The sequence below is a fragment of the Notamacropus eugenii genome, chromosome 4 (assembly GCF_028372415.1).
Source record: "Notamacropus eugenii isolate mMacEug1 chromosome 4, mMacEug1.pri_v2, whole genome shotgun sequence".
Lineage (NCBI taxonomy): Eukaryota > Metazoa > Chordata > Mammalia > Diprotodontia > Macropodidae > Notamacropus > Notamacropus eugenii.
Genome location: NC_092875.1, coordinates 234,494,689 through 234,512,970, shown reverse-complemented (window position 1 = coordinate 234,512,970; position 18,282 = coordinate 234,494,689). Strand labels below are relative to the sequence as shown.

At 37.2% G+C, this 18,282-nt stretch overlaps 1 protein-coding gene across 1 annotated transcript in view; it reads left to right on the top strand.

The window, feature by feature from the left end:
* MTCL1 (microtubule crosslinking factor 1) overlaps nucleotides 1-18,282 on the top strand; it is a 179,451-nt gene that overhangs the window by 24,775 nt on the left and 136,394 nt on the right. Inside the window, 1 exon segment of the mRNA XM_072604251.1 lies at nucleotides 3,413-3,571. Coding sequence (XP_072460352.1) covers nucleotides 3,413-3,571 — 159 coding nt within the window.

The following is an 18,282-nucleotide window of genomic DNA, read 5'->3' as shown; positions in this document are numbered from 1 at the left end:
TGATTCTGGGAATTAAAAAAAAAACCCTAAGTAATTCTCAAATTTGTGGTTTATGGGGTAGTTCTTTGTTTTGAGAAAGATTGTATTTGGACACTAAGCTGGAAGCATGTTACTTATAAGATTTTGAAGTATAAGGATGGTGGTGTTGATACTGATGATAGGTAACTTTAGCAAGTATCTTATGTTTTACAAAGCACTTTTTATATATCGTTAATTGTAGTCTTATCTTTTCAGAGATCTGTCCAAATATATTGTTGGGTTTGCTAGGGTCTTTCTTAGCAAAGCTGAAGAACAACCACAGTACCATTGATCAAGACGTATGTACAATGTAAAATTAATGCAACGTCTTGATCAGGGATCCTTAATCTGTGGTCTGGTCAACTTAAAAAAATAGTATTGGGATAACTATATTTCAATATAATTGGTTTCTTTTGTAATCTTATGTGTTTTATTTTATTCATTTAATAATATTATACTGAAAAGAGTTCTATAGGTTTTGCCAGGTTGCCAAAGGGGTTCATGACACAAAGAGGTTAAGAATCAGAGTAAACTTTATATATACCCAAATTAATTATAAAGAACATATAAAGAAAGATGCTATCTGCATCCAAAGAACTGATAAATAGCACTATATATTGAATATTTTTACATACACACACACACACACAAACACATATGTACCTATTTGTGTTTTAATGGTGGCCATCTCTAAGGTGGGGAGGGAAGGCAAAAAAGAAAAAACAAATTTGCATGATAACTTTGTAGTATATTTAAGAGGAATAACCAGTTATACATAACAGACTTGCAGTTTCATATGCAATCATCTTTTTTTATTATGCTATGTTATGAAAATGCTTATTTTATTCCATAGAATAAAAATAAATTTAGACAAGAGAACTGTTAGAGAAAATAAATCTCAATTGGTCCCCAAACAGGATGAAAACACCTCAAGAACTTCCTACTCAGTCTTTTCTACCGACAGTGTCCTTCACACACCCTACATTCCCCTCAGATGCCTCATTGTTCCTCAAATATACCTCCCTGCTTTTTGTTCCCACTGATATCCTTCTTTCCCTAGCTCTGCATGTGTAATTCCAACCCATCTTTCAATGTCCAGTTCAACTTCTGTTTTTTCCATGAAGCCATCTTTGAACTCATTCTCCACCCCTGCCCCTCTCCCAAAGCCCTAAGTGAGAAATCATTTCCTTCCCTCTCCCTCCCTTGTAATTCAGTTTAATTAAAATATTTAGTTATTGATACATTTCATTTTGCCATAAGCTCCATGAGAAAATGTATATTGTCTTATTCTTACTTGACTCCACCATGGCACTAGACAATGCCTTTAACATAACAGCTATTGAATGAATGAACATCTGTGGAAAACATATAGAATAATTTTGGAGTATGTTAAAGAGGAGTTCAGTTTCTCAGGTCACTCGCTAAAGATGCCTATAGCCATTTAGCATTTTTAGGTCATTTTTTATTTCCAGATGGTGATACAATCTGACATTCCCATAATATGGGAGGGAATCTTAAGGTCACCATGTCACAGAACAGGAAATCAGAGCATTATTAATTTGCCCATGTCTTTCTTAGGGCCAAGTGTAGAAAAGGGGAATGAAGTGATGGAATTCTAGAATTTTTCCTTTTTTTTCTCTTTCCACCCAACTTTAGAGACTCTCTAGTGACCCACATAGCAAGTCATTTATCTAAAGATTAATTATATATCATATTGCCTCTCCACAAAGCTGAGCACTTCTGAGAAATGTCATTTTAGCCTTTCATTATGAGAATGGAAAAAAGTTCTCAGTTCTATTAAAAGTGATAAAATGCTAGCAATCAAAATACCATTAAATATAACGTGATGGAGATTGGTATTTCTGTAGTGATATTTCTGCCATCTGTGATAGAAAAAAAGATTCTTCCGCATTGTCTACTGGATGATAAAAACGGTCAACTGATTTTTAATTTAAAGTATCCTATCATACATATATGGAAAACGTTTAGCTATATTTTCAATTTGAATTCCTAATGAATTATATGCGCCTATCTGTGCATATTCTGTATATGAATGTATATATATATACAGCATACATACTTTTTTTTTCTCCCACAAGGCCTAAATGATTTGTTTAGTTTAGCTTTAGTTTTTTTCTATCTTTGATACTGCCATAGCTATTTCTAAATATCTACCTTTCCTCTAAATTGGGCCCTCCCTTATAACAAAAACTTTCTATAAATATGTAATAATATCTATCATCAATAAATTACTTATTATGTGCCAGACATTGGATATACAAATATAAATATATGCATACATATAACAAATATATAATACGTAAACATATATAAGCAAATATAAAAACACATATATACAAACATATATAAAAATAATATAATCCTTAACCTGCAAAGAATTTACTTTGTATGAGTAGTGGAGGAAGGAAAATATGTTGACATTTAAATAAAGTAAAAGATATAGATAGATTGAAAGACAGATGGTGGATGATAGAAAGAAAATATATATACAGTGTGAGATACAAGATATACATATATACACACATATATATTTATATTCACATACATACATACATAGTGATTTGAGGATGGGGCAAGTAGTACTTGAGGGAATCAAGAAAGAATTATTGAAAGAGATATTAATGACATCCCTCCACTCTGTCCCCACCCCAAGCTGACAGGTTATATAACATTTCATTGTAAATCCCACTTTTTTTTCTGTTTAACAATTTTTTGTAAATTTGTGGGGTTTTTTCTGCATTGAAATTTTGATGTTGCAATATTATGTCATGTAACCATGTAGTTCAGTAGTTCCAACTGTGCCTGACTCTTCATGACCCTGTTTGGGATTTTCTTGGCAAAGATACTGGAGAGATTTGTCATTTCCTTCTCTAGCTCATTTTACAGGTGAGGAATGGAGGCAAACAGGGATAAGTGACTTGCCCAGGGTCACACAGCTAATAAGGGTCTATCTTCCTGTCTCCAGGCCCAATCCTCTATTCACTGTGCCACTTCTAAACTAGTACATCAGTGTAACAGTTCAAGTTTTTCATAATAGGCATAGATATTTCCATTGTCTCTTCTGTCTGGTATAAAACGAGAATTCTTAATCAGTTTTGTGATATGAACCCTTTTGACAGTTGGTTAAGCCTTTGGACTCTTTCTTAGAATAATGGTTTTAAATGCATAAAATAGAATACAGAGGATTGCAAGGGAAACCACTAGACTGAAATATACACAAGTTCATGAACTTCAGGCTTTGAATCAATGGGAAAAATCAATTTTTGTTCCTTCTCTTAGGAACTTTTTGGGTGGGCCACATATTTCAGTGACAGTCTTTACTTGTCTTCAAGCTTCACAACCTCTTGGTCATCATACACATGGTTCCATACAGGTTGCCAAAGATGTATCCGTCAGACTGCACCATGAACTTGAGACTGTGGAGGAAAAACGTGCGAAAGCTGAAGATGAAAATGAAACTCTGCGACAGAAGATAATTGAAGTAGAAATCTCAAAACAGGCTCTGCAAAATGAGCTGGACAAATTGAAAGAGGTAAGTAAATGATGACATTTGGCAGAGCTTTTGATAAGAGATGGTTTGTCGATTTGATTACTAATATCTGATTCACCTTAGTCATTTGAAAACATTTTATATAATCAGCTTTTGCACTATGATTACATGTCCAGTGGGGTATATCATAAATAGAACATAGGAATAATTGTTTCTGTGTTTTGTTTGACCTTGATTTCATTTGTGTAGGAACTCCTGGGGAGTGAACGTCCACTCCTAAGGCAGATCAACACTATCTCTACATTTGAATAGGCTTTTACAGGGGTGGGGAACCTGCAGCCTTCAGGCCACTTGTAGCCCTCTAGGTCCTCAAGTGATGCTTTACATGAAGTTTAGATTCAGTCAAAAGGATGTATTTGAGGATGTAAATGGTTGCACGTTCCCCTCCTCTGGGAGAATTGCCTGGGGAGATTAAGAGACTTTCTCAAGGCCATATAGCTTGTGTGTTGCTTTGGGGAAACCTAAAACCAGGTCTGGACTCCAAGGCTAGTTCTCACAAGATTTAGAATGGGAAGGGATCTTACAAAACCATGGAGTCCAATTTCATAGTTTTATAAATGAGGATACTGAGGCACAGAGAAGTTAAATGATCGTTCCAGGATCACACAGCTAATATTTCTGAGGCAGGATCTGAATTCAGGTCCTTTTGACCCCAAATCTGATACTCTATCCACTGTGCCATACGTAGAGATCAATAGTAGGTTGTAATGTGGAACCTTCCATTTCAAATAACTATCAGAGACCTGGGAAACAGGATGGTAATCTACTTTTAGGGCTATTCTTTCTCTGTATTTTCATTAGAATATAAGCTTTTTGAAAGCAGGGATTGTTTTTGTTTTTTCTTTGTATGCCTGGCACATGGTGAGCATTTAATAAATGCTTGCTGATTGATTATAATACAAATATGGATATCTTTCATCTTGCTTCTGCAAGATGAGTGTTCCAAAAGACTTGTGTATTAAGTATGTTACAGTTGAAGCCTTATTTTCTCTTGGACTTCCATTTTTAGTTTGGAGAATCAGGGTTTTTTCTTATTGTTTTTGGTTGTTGCTGTTGGGTTCAGTCTAACAAAATCCATTTGGGGTTTTCTTGGCAAAGATACTGGAGTTGTTTGCCATTTTTGTCTTAGCTCATTTTGTAGATAAGGAAACTGAGTTAAATAGGGTTAAATGACTTGTCCAGGATGACACAGCTGGTACGTATCTGAGAGAGGATTCGAACTCAGGTCTTCCTGACTCCAGGCATGGTACTCTCTCCACTGTGCCACCTAGCTTCCCCTCACTATTAGTTTTAAGATGATGATTTCCATTAACCAGATTTGGTCCCTCTCCCCCCTGCCCCAAAAGTTTCAAGTTGGCAACTGTTGGTGAATATAATTCAATTCCAAAAGCATTTCTTAAGCATGATGTGCAAGGAATGGATTATGGCCTGACTCCAACTTCATCCTGTCTCATACACTTACTAGCTGTGTGACTGAGGGCAAAAATCTAATGTTTCTCAGCCTTATTTTCTTAATACATAAATGTAGGATGATAGCAATGCCTCAAAAGGTCATGGTAAAGAGCAAATGAGATACTACATGTAAAGCACTTTGCAAACCGTAAAGAGCTACGCAAATAATGTTAGCTACTGTTGATCTTGTTGTTGTTAGGTGCTGGAGACACAAAGTCACAAATGAAACAGCCTCTGCTGAGCTTACATTTCATTTAAGAAAGGCTTAAAATGGTGAACCCCATGGCAGTCCACACTGGCAGGTTTTGGTGTACCCACTACCTGGAATTTTGCTTTTGCTTTGAATAAATTTTTGATTCTTAAAGTCTCCCTTCCATTGTCAGATGTACATTTTCACTCTTTAATCTGCGGATCATTCTATTACCTCTCTCACCACCACAAATACCTCGAGACCATGGATATTTTTCCTATGACTTGGAATTTCTGGCTTTAAACTTAAAGTTTCTGAAGTCTTATTTTTCACCTTCTTTTGTTTAGATTTGCCTATAAGTGCCACCATATTAAGGGGAATTTTGAAGCTGGATTGTGTTATCTTTTGAATTTTAGTCTTTGGTTGATATAAATCATATTAGTTCCCTCTTCTATATTTTTTTGTATAGATGTTCAGAGTTCTACATCCCAGTTTTACTCAGAAAAAAAGAATAGCCATTCCAAATATAGTAGGCTGAAAGTTGTACAAATTTAGGCCTGTAAGTTTTCATGAGGCAAAGATCAGTCAGTAAGTCAGTCAATAAGCATTATTAAGAAACTGCTACATGCCAGACACTAACCTAAGAGCTGGGGATACAAAGAAAGGCAAGAGATGGCCCCTGCCCTAAGGAGTACACAATTGGGGAGAAAGTTTAAAACTTAGGAAAGTGATTGTTGAAAACTGAAAACAAATAAATTGATTTTTTCAAAAAAGAATGAATCAATAAATAAGGTCAATTTAAAAAAAAAAAGAGTATGCAATTGAATGGAGAGACAACATGCAAGCAACTATGTACAGACAAGCTGGATACAAGATGTACAGGAAATTGTCAACAGAGAGAAGGAACTAGAATTAAGAGGGATTGGGAAAATCTTCCTGTAGAAGGTAGGGATCCCAGGGTCCAACCATACCTGGGGAAAATTCTGTCTATCATACATTGACAAGTAGTCATCCTAAAGGGAAAACTTTTCTACTTTAGGCTTAAGTTCTCCCTGATATTAAATCTAAATTTGTATCTTTGCAACTTAGTTCTGATGTCTTAAGCCAAACATAAAAAATTCCTAATCCCCCATCCATGTGGCTGTACTTTTAATAGTTGAAGATATCTGCCTTATCTTCCCTGAGTTTTTTCTTTTCTAGGGTAAATATCCCTAATTCCTTCAATGGTCCTTGTGTAGTATGATTTTTCCATTCCCTCATTCTCCTAGTTACCATGGATTTTCTTTAGCAAATCAATGTCCTTCAGAGCCAGAACTTTATGGAAGGTGTTGGAGGAGAATTGAGATTCCTCTGGGACACTTAGTTCCTTCTTTACCCTCCCCACCAATGCCCATTGCTGGCCTAATTGGCATACTCTCACCTTGGTTCCCTTGCTGACTCCTTGCTCCTCCTCCAGATTTCCAGGGCTTTCATGTCTCTCCTGCCTTGCCGCTGGTTTGGTGAGACTCTTCTCTCCTCTCATCCCAAGGGCTCCTTGGACTGTTGAACTGTACCTCTTCATATGGTTTGATCAGTTGGGTGGGGCATGGAGGATTTGGATCAGAGATTTAGAAGTGGATGAGATCTTAAAGGTCATCTAACATAACTCTCATTTTACAGGAAGGGTAAGTGAGAGGTTAAGTGACTTTCTCAGGGTTACTTACACAGGTAGTATATTATAGAGAAAGAATGTGCATTAAGGTCCTCTGATTCCACATGCAGTGCTTTCCATTCTGCCATGCTAAAGCCTCACATATTAGCTATCTCCCTCTACCCCCCTTTTTTTAACCTGATTCATACCTGTAATAAATTCATCCTTTGCTTTCCCCAGTCCTTCTCCTCCTATGCCTTCCATTTCTGGAGAAAGATGACTAGATTTAGAGTTAGAGGTCCCCAGCCCAAATCCTGTTTCTTCAACTTGCTCAACATCACCTAATAGGTTGCTTCACCCCTCATCTCCATTTCTTCATCTGGAAAATGATGGGGTTGAATTGAGGTGTTTTCCAGCTCTAAGAGATACTAGATCTCTTCCTTTCCCATTTCTTCTCTCTCCTTGTGCTCATTGAAACCTACCTCTCTGAACATACCACATCTCTTGGTACCCATCCTCTCAAAGGCAGTTTACTCCCTCTTTCATACACCCTGACCCACAGTTCCAGGAGGAAGACCACACTTCTACCTCCCATTCTCACTTTCAGACCCTCACTTTTACCTAGCAAACATCTCTTTTTATGAAGTTCATGCCACCTGAGCTGAATCTTTATCATCAGCTATGAATTTGAAGTCATTTTCTCTCTTCCCAAATAATTTTAATATTTAAAGTGTAATCATCTACTCTGCCCCAACTGTTACCACCTTTGAGAATGCTACACTCCCAGTTTTTCAGCATACTCAACTTTATTTAGTCTCAACAGCTCACAGGATCAGTAATACCTTAGATACCTCCTTAGATACCACCTTTAGGTATCCCTTGGGGATACTGTGAGAATCTAGTTATGACTCTGATGTCTTTCCTAAAATGTGGCACTTAAAGAACACCCTGTTATCCCTAGAAACTATGGCTTTCTTAATGTAAGCTAGCATTTAATATCAATTAGCTTTCCGGTGGTCATTTCACATTTATCTCAGGTTGAATTTGTTGTTATGTTTGCCCTTTGTCCTTGAAGAGGACCATGACATCAAGATGATGACATGACTTGCACTTGACTTTGATTTGAGTGAGGGAAGGCTGTGCAGGGACACCAGCCTCACTTTCTTCTCCTGAGCCATCTGGATCCAGTGGCCTGATATTCCTCAGCATGGCTGGAGATCAGATTGAACTAGTAATCCACAAAATCCCCTAGGGCTCTTCAGGAAAAGACCTTCCTAGCCATAACCACCCAATTTTATACTTTAAAGTTGATTTTTGGACCCAAGTATAAGATTTTAAATTTATTCCCACCAAATTATTGATTTATTTTATTCTTCCCAATGTTCTAGCCTTTTAAGATCTTATTAACTTTCTCTCTTTCAAATCGTCTTACATTTTCTCAGCCTGCATGTACTCTACTATCTGACTGTATTGGCTTACTCTCCATTCCTGACATGACAGTCGATGCTCCTAATTCTATGTCTTTCCATTGATGGTCCCCCACGTTGGAATGCTCTCCCTCCTCGCCTCTGCCTTGTAGACCCACTTCTGCAAGAGACTTTTCCCAGTACCTTCCCCTCTGAAATTATTTCTCTTTCTTTCTAATAAACCTACAGATAAATATAGATTTAGCTATATACGCACATGTGCTATGCCAATATATCTAATAGCATCAAATCATAAGTAGTTATTGGGGAATAGATGTGGTCTCCATAGTTGTTGACATAGAAATCTTCAAAACAGTAGCTAATACCAAGAAATTTCAAAAAATAACACAATTGCATAGAACAGCTGCATGGGGGAGAGATTAGGGCATTCTGCTGCCTCCTCCACCCTTGATGTTCTCATGTACTTTTATCATTCTGATTGAATGTTGTCAGCCTGCTGTCTCCCCAGACATTAAAAACCTAGACTGAAAAGGAGTATTCAATGGTAATGAAATAAGTCATTTATCCCCAGAGCGACTGTGAGCTTCAGAGAGCCCAGTGTACTGCAGGTTTATATTAATCATGTAAGCTCACTGGCAATGATAGATAGCATTTGTATAATACATTAAAGATTGCAGTTGGTTTTACATTTTATCCTCAGAACAACCCTGGAAAGTAAGTGTTATTACGATTCCATTTTATTGTTGAGGAAACTGAGGCAAACAGATATTAAGTGACTTGCTCAGCATCACAGGGCTAGTAAGTATCTGATGCAGGACTTCACATCCAACACTCTATCCACCGTACCACAAAGATTTGTGTAGTTAACACAGTTGATTATACTTAAGTATTCCTAAAGATCATCATTTTTTTAATGACTGGGAGAGGGAGAACATTAATGGCAATTCAAATCTCCCAGGAAATGATATCGACTCGCCTTCTCTTCTCCATTAGAAGCAGAAGGTGTCAGATCTAAAAGGCTCTTCTCACAGGTGGATAGAAAAATACTTATCAGGGAAGGATACCTTGCAACTGCTTCATTTTTTTTTGTTTTGTTATTTTGGGGAATTATTTCTTGGCAAAAGGAAGACCAAAGACAAAAGGACATAAAGGTCCTTTATTTACTATATAACTCTTTACAAACACACACACTCATACTTATTAATGATATACATGTGATATTTTGAAAAGGTGAAGAATATCTGATAATTTATAAGCATTGATTATCCGTAGTGGTAGCTAACTGCTGCCTCTAACTACCATAGTCCTACAAACTTTGACACCAGCACCCTTCCTTCTCCACCCCCACCCTCAAAAGAACAGGGAAGGACTAAGACAGAGGCAGATAGACCAGGAGATAGCAGTGGGAGGCAGAGAGGCAAAGGCAGAGAGATAGAGGAACGGTAGACAGATGCGTGCTGTAGTGACTGGAATGCTAGAGTCAGGAAGATCTGAATTCATATTTTTCTTTTGACACTGTGACCACTGGCAAATCATTTAATTAACTCTTCTGAGTCTTTGACTCCTCGTTTGTAAAATGGGGATAATAACACACCTGTAGTCCCACTGTTGTGGCGGTTGTACGTCCTGAATTAGAGGCTGTATGGGAAATGCTTTGCAAGTTTTCTAGTATACTTTTCCATGATGATTATTGCTGTAGCTGAGTTTTGGACACAATCATTGCCCTACCACTTCCTGTAACTTTCAGTGTGATCCAACACCCAGGACCACCCTGTGGACACCCATGACGCAGGGGAATGCATGGACACATGGGAAAGGCCCCCAGGAATGTCGGGCCCCCACTGCTTTCAGCTCACTCTCTTATTCTCTTTCCTTCAAAGACAAATAGCTCTACAACAGCAGTAAACATTCTAGGCTTTAACTACCACCAGCTCAGAGGTTCTGGCTCATCCTCATCTTCATTTCCTTGCACGTAGGTAGCTTTTGAGTGGGAGGGAGACTCAGTTGTAGACCTCAGACTCAGCTGCCCTGGCTTCTTTTATATTGTGATGGGCTCTGGAATATAAAAAAGCCCTCCACATTCAGCCTCAGACAAAAAGAAAATCAATTATTCCTGTACCTTTAAGTAATCCTGAGCGAGTCCTTCAAGATCATAGTATTGCTTGAAGGCTGAAGCATCCTTCTTTACTATTTTTCTTGCACCCCTGTTTGACCCACCTTTTTGGAAAGGAAAGAGCACAGATCGCTTCAAATGAAAGTTTAATGATTTGCTGAACCAAAAAGCTTGAGCATCTCACATAGTGAAATGAGCAGTTTACCAGTCTGCACAAAACTTGGGTTCATTTTTTCTTTCACCACCGAACTAATTATACAACCTTGGGCTATGGACTTGACTTTTAGAGATGCTTCATCTATAAAATGGAGATTATAGTACTTTGCCTGTCTGATGGCAGAGAACCTATCCAGCCATTCTCTAGAGATTCTTTCCAGCTTCATTCCTTAATTCATGTACGCATGCATGCATGCATTCATTTACTCAAAAGATGGTCAAAAGAATCTCAGAGTTCTGTTTCTTTTGTGCATGAGTTACAAGGCTCTCACTGTCACATATAAAGAATTTAATATTGGAGAACTTTTCTACTTGCTTATCCTTTTAGTAAAGGTTTCTCTACAGTTTACTAGTGGCCATAGTGAAGATTTGGCTTTGAAGAATCTATTGGGAGAGAAAGACTGGTGTTAAAGAGATTATAACAGTTTGGTTTGGTGAATAAAGACTGGGGGAAAGGATAGGGGTGCTTGTGTCTAAATTTTTCCCCAAAGGCATTGTGTGGTAATTAAAATTTTTGGTTTTTTATCATTATATATTTTATCATTTTATATAAAATGTATATTTTTATCATAAGTAATGTAATACTGGCAGAAGGAAAAACTGAGTGATTTGCACCTGCAAATGTGTGATTTTATATACATTTTGTTTAGACTTGGAGGTGGAATGGGGGAGGAACAGGATGGATTGAATTGGGTCTGAGTCAGCCAACAGAAAAAAGTCAGACTGGGTAGTTCAGGATTCAAGCTGCTATGAAAAGGTAGTTCTGCAGAAAAAGACAAAACACAGAGAGGATTAGGAACGGGGCGGCAGCTGCAGAAAGATTTGGCATAAATGTTTTGAAATGGTAGAGCTAGAAATGAATGAGTTTGAGTTGCTAGGGAGAAAAGGAGATTTGTTTTCAATACAGCCACCATGGAGAGCCCCTAATAAGGTATTTTTACTGCTGTTGAAAAGCAGAGATAGAGAGAGAAGCTATCACAATCTGTCTTTAGGCATCATGACAAAATCTGTTTTCCCTTCTCTTAGAAAGAACTCTTGTCAATTTCAAAATAGGACCATTTAAGAAGGCTCTTCAAGCTTGATAACAATACCTTAACATTTGTAGAGCACATTAGTTTTCCAAGTAGTTTTTATTTTATTGATCTTTTTAATGATCTTATGAGGTAGATAGAGCAAGTTTATATTACATACACGAGACCCAGAGAGCTCAAGCAGTTTACCGCAGGTCACACAGAGAAAGCAACAGAGTCCTGAGTAGAACCCAGGTCTTCTGGCTTCTAATTATTTCTGCTACATCAAGCTAGTTTTTTGACATTTCCACTTCTCTGGGTATATGCATTTAAAGAAATCACTTCCTGCAGTCATAGGAATCTCATTGCCATTTTAGCATGTTTGCTGTTTTCTGTGTGTCTGTGTGTATGATTGGAAGAAAGAGAAGACTGTTCCCTCACAGGAATGTGCATGAATTGATCAGAATGAATTTGACAATGTATTTGTCTCCTATTAGAGAAAAAGGCAGACACATTGAAGGTTGTGCCAGAGAGGATAGTAGAACAGTTGTCACATTTGCAGCCTCAAAACTCCCCAGTGTCTGAACTAGATTAAGATGTAATTGGGAAATATTTTAACAAAATAAATCAAAATACAATGTAACATAAATTATGTTAATTTGTAGTTTTTCTAAATCAACATGCGATCCTGGAGGATCCATTCTATTTGAGTTTGATGCCACTGATTTAGACGGTGGATTCCTGGATTCACTTCTTTAAACTACATCAACAAAATGCGGATAAAAAAAGAGACTAGAAAATAGGGCCTGAGCACGCAAACCTTGCAAGTTACGCCTTGGGGGCATCTGTGAGTGAGCAGCTCCCTGGGCTGAAGCAGTAGAGGAGCCTGGTCTAAGCATCAAGTGGTCCTTCCACCTTAGTTATTATGCTTTGCCTTCCATAACCCACTCTTTGGATGAGTCACTCTCCAATAGAAAAGAAAGGAACTTGAATTTCTTCTTTGAACTCTTAAAGGTACTGAAACAAATTCAGTTCATCCCATGAAATATGTATTGAACACATCATACTTTCTATGAATTTCCCAAATAGAGGTAGAAAAGGATAAGGTTTAAAGTTAAAAAATTATAAATACTGGTTTTCTTTTGTTTATGATGGTCTCCATAGTGCTCATACTTCCCTAAGAAAATGGCCAAAAATCTTATTTACTCTTTGACCTGAGAATATGTTTTCCAGGTAGTAATTTGTGATTGTTACAAAAATTATTATGAAGGCTATACCTTGACTGTTCCAAGCCTTTGATACTGATTTCTCTCTACCTCTTGGAAGAGGACTTCATTTCATACTTCGTTGTGAAAATAGAGACCATTTGCCTCAAACTTCCTCTTCTCCCTTACTCTAAACCTCAGAATCCCTTGACATCATCTCCCAATTTTTCCACTTCTACTTCAGTCTCTGATGAAGAGGTGACCCATCTTAAAAAGTACCTTTTTTCTGTTTGGGTCTTTGATCTGGCAGATCGACTCCTGCTAGTCATAACATGGCTCCCATCTCTAGTCTCTCCCATCCCCATGACTCCTCTCCTACTGCCTGTAAACATTCGTTCATCTCTACCATTACAAATAACTTCACTTGATGCTTTTAAACTATCATTCTGTAACTCTCCTCTTCTTACAATTAATCTCCTAGGAAAAAACCTGCCTACTCTTGTCTTCATTTCCTTTCTCCCTACCTCTTGTTTACTTCAATTTACAGCAATCTGGTTTCTGATCTCATCTGAAATTTTGAAACTGGTATTTCTAATGTTACCAATGATCTCTTAATTGTCAAATCTTCATTGCCTTTTCTTTCTCCTCAGTCTTCTTGATATCTCTAACGCAAATAATAGTAATAATATTGATAATAATTATAATAGCTAGCATTTATATAGTACTTCAAGATTTTCAAAGTGCTTTACAAATTTTGTCTCATTTTATTCTTACAACATTCTGGGAGGTAGATACTAGAGCTATCCCCATTGTACAGACAGGGACACTGAGGAAGGCAGAGGTTAAATGACTTTCCAGTAATCACACAGTTAGCAAGTGACTAAGGCTGTATTTGAATTCAGGTCTTCTTGACTCCAGGGCCAGTGCTCTATCCACTATGCCACTCCACTGCCTCTCCTATAGCCTTTGTTCCTGTTGATCACCCGTTCTTTTTGGATACTTTCTTCTTTCTGGGTTTTCATGACACCATTTTCTCTTGGTTCTCCCACTACCTGCTGATTACTGCTCAGTAATACAATTCATGTTCTACCCCCTTAATTTGGTAAATGTCTTCCAATGCCCAGTCCTGTTCCCTTTTCTCTATATGTATCTTCTCTCTGAGTAATTAAATGACTTGTTTTTTGTTAATTTCAATTAGATGTCCCATAGGTATCTTAAATTAAATCTTAAAAACTATCATCTCTGATGGGTTCAATGATTATATTGATGCAGTTGACTTACAGATACATACCTACATACATGCATGAGTATGTATGTATATATAATGGATATAGAGCAAAGGTTGGCAAACTATAGCCTTCAGACCAAATCTGATCCCTGAGCATGAAAGGACTTCAGAGTCCATTTAGTCTAATCCTTTGTCCCCCATGCCACAGAGGAGGAAACTGAGACTCAGGGTGATTAAATGACTTGTTTTTTGTAAATTTCCAATTAAATAGCCCATAGGCATCTTAAATTCCATTGGTTCAAAACAGAACTCATTATCTTTCTGCCAAAGTCCATCCCTCTTCCTAACTTCCCTATTTTGATAAAGGTACCACCATTCTTTCAGTAACCCAAGTTTGTAACCTTAGAGTTATTCTTGATGATTCACTCTCCCTTAACCCCCATATCCAAGTAATTGCCAAGTCTTTTGATTATATCTCTGCAAAAATTCTCTTATCTAACCTCTTAACTGAATGACTCCATTCCTCATTACCTCTCACCTGGATTACACAGGTAATTGGTTTCTCAGCCTCCAGTCTCTCTCCTCTTCAGTGCATCCTTCAAGATACAGCTGCCAAGTGGATATTCTTAAAACACAGGTTGAACTATGTCACACCACTGCTCAAAAAGCTCCTATGACTTTCCATTGCTTCTTGGAGTAAATGCAGACTCCTCTGTTTGGCATTCAAAGTCCTTCACAATCTAGCTACAAAGTCAAAAAAGGGAGGAACTGAACCCCTTGCCTTTCCCAGCTCATCATGCCTTACCCCTCTTTGAACCTTCTATTATAGAGCCAAACTCCCCTGCCTGCTGTTCCTGGTTGAATACATCTCACCTCTTCCTCTTAGAATGCCTCATTTTATCAAGGGTCATCTGATTCCACACCTCCTATACTATACTCTATAAAGCCTCTCCTGATTCCCCAGCTGCTAGTGCCAATCTGACTGAAATTACCTTGTATTTACTCTCTACACATGCTTTCATTTTCATGTATGCTGTTTTCCCAGCTAAAAAGTAAACTCCTTGAAGGAAGGAATTATTATGATTTTGTCAGTATCTCCTCAGCACCTAGATCAGACCCTAGAACATAGTAGAAATGTAATAGATACTTTTTGATTGATTAGAGTATACCTAGAACTAAATTCATCAGGAGCAAGACATAAAGAAAAGAACAGAATAAGAGAATTCTAATCTTAACTCTCCTACTAATTTATTATTTCATGAACCTCACTTTCCCTATCTGCCAAATGATTTGAAAATTCTTTTTTTTTTTTTAAATTTTTTTATTTTTTTAATGTTTAACAATCACTGCCATACAATTGCGATTTTATCCCTCCCCACCCACCCCCCACTACCTCCCTCCCTCCCCACGACTGCATACAATTCTGTATAGATTCTACATATACTTTCCTATTGAGTATATTTTCACTATAGTCATGCTATGTAGTCAGACTAAGATAAATGAAAGAATCCGTATAACAAATCAGAACATGATACACAAACAGATACACATACACAAACATGATCTGCTACATTATGTGAGTGACTTCCATATTTCTCTCTCTGAGTGTGGAAGGCATTTTGCCTTGAGGTCCACCATTGGGATTTTTTTTTTTTTCAGAAGTTCTTGTGTTATTACAAAAATCTAAGTCTACCAGAAAAAGCTCTCACACACTGTGGTTGTTGCTGTGCATAAAGTTCTCCTGGTTCTGCTCCTTTCACTCAGCATCAGGTCATATAAGTCCTTCCAGGCCTCTCTGAAGTCTTCTTGTTCATCATTTCTTATGGCACAATAGTACTCCATTACATTCATATACCATAATTTATTCAGCCATTCCCCAATTGATGGACATCCCCTTGACTTCCAGTTTTTGGCAACTACATAGAGTGCTGCTATAAATATTTTTGTACATGTGGGACCCTTTCCCATTTTTATGATCTCTTGGGGATATAGTCCTAGTAGCGATATTGCTGGGTCAAAGGGTATGCACATTTTTGTAGCCCTTTGGGCATAGTTCCAAATTGCTCTCCAGAATGGTTGGATGCGCTCACAGCTCCACCAACAATGAATTAGTGTTCCAACTCTCCCACATCCTCTCCAGCATTTATCATTTTCTTGTTCTGTCATGTTTGCCAATCTTATAGGTGTGATGTGGTACCTCAGAGTTGTTTTGATTTGCATCTCTCTAACCAATAGTGATTTAGAGCATTTTTTCATATGATTATAGATAGCTTTAATTTCTTCCTCTGAAAATTGCCTGTTCATATCCTTTGACCATTTATCAATTGGGGAATGACTTGTATGATTATACATTTGGGTCAGTTCTCTATATATTCTAGAAATGAGGCCTTTATCCCCGAGCTTAGCTGTAAAAATTTTTTCCCAATTTACTACATCCCTCCGGATTTTGGTTGCATTGGGTTTGGTTGTGCAAAAACTTCTCAGTTTAATGTCATCAAAGTTATCCATTTTGCATTTCATAATGCATTCTATCTCTCCTTTAGTAAAGAATTCTTCCCTTCTCCATAGATCTGATAAATACACTATTCCTTGCTTCTCCAGTTTATTCATGGTATCAATCTTTATACCTAAATCATGTACCCATTTGGACTTTATTCTTGTGTACGGTGTCAGGTATGGGTCTATGCCTAATTTCCGCCACACTGTTATCCAGTTTTCCCAGCAATTTTTGTCAAACAATGAGTTCTTATCCCAGAAGCTGGGGTCCTTGGGTTTATCAAACAGAAGGTTGCTATATTCCTTGCCTACTGCATCTTGAGTGCCAAGTCTATTCCACTTGTCTACCTCTCTGTTTCTTAGCCAATACCAAGTGGTTTTGATAATTGCTGCTTTATAGTACAGTTTAAGGTCTGGTAGCGCTAGGTTACCTTCCCAAGCATTTCTTTTCATTAGTCCCTTTGATATTCTGGACCTTTTGTTTTTCCAAATGAATTTTGATATTATTTTATCCAGCTCTAGAAAGTAATTGTCTGATAGTTTAATTGGTATGGCACTAAATAAGTATATTAATTTGGGTAGAATTGTCATTTTTATTATATTAGCACGGCCTACCCATGAGCAACTAATGTTTTTCCACTTACTTAAATCTGACTTTATTTGTGCAAAAAGTGTCTTGTAATTGTGTTCATATAGTCCCTGGGTTTGTTTTGGCAGGTAGACTCCTAAGTATTTTATACTGTCTACCCTAACTTTAAATGGGATTTCTCTTTCTATCTCTTGCTGTTGAACTTTGTTGCTAATATATAGGAATGCAGAGGATTTGTGTGGGTTTATTTTGTACCCTGCAACTTTGCCAAAGTTGTTTATTAATTCAAGTAATTTTTTACTTGAATCTCTGGGATTCTCTAGGTAAATCATCATATCATCTGCAAAGAGTGATAACTTAGTTTCTTCTTTGGCTATTCTAATTCCTTGAATATCTTTATCTTGTCTAATTGCTACAGCTAACATTTCTAGTACCATATTGAATAATAGTGGTGATAATGGACAACCTTGTTTCACCCCTGATCTTATTGGGAATGCATCTAGCTTATCCCCATTGCATATAATGCTTGCTGAAGGTTTTAGATAGATACTGCTTATTATTTTATGGAAAGTTCCCTTTATTCCTACGTTCTCCAATGTTTTTAGTAGGAATGGATGTTGTATTTTGTCAAAAGCTTTTTCTGCATCTATTGAGATAATCATGTGGTTTTTGTTAGCTTTGTTGTTGATGTGGTCGATAATGCTAATAGTTTTCCTAATATTGAACCAGCCCTGTAGTCCTGGTATGAATCCTACCTGATCATAATGTATTAATCTCGTGATAAGATGCTGTATTCGTTTTGCTAAAATCTTATTTAAAATTTTTGCATCTATATTCATTAGGGAAATTGGTCTATAATTTTCTTTCTCTGTTTTGTCTCTTCCTGGTTTGGGTATCAAAACCATATTTGTATCATAGAAAGAATTTGGGAGGACTCCTTCTTCCCCAATTTTCAAGAATAGTGTATGTAGTATTGGAATTAACTGTTCTTTAAATGTTTGATAGAATTCACTTGTGAATCCATCTGGCCCTGGAGATTTTTTCCTAGGGAGTTCATTGATGGCTTGTTCAATTTCTTTTTCTGAGATGGGGTTGTTTAAGTATTCAACTTCCTCTTCTGTTAATCTGGGCAATTTG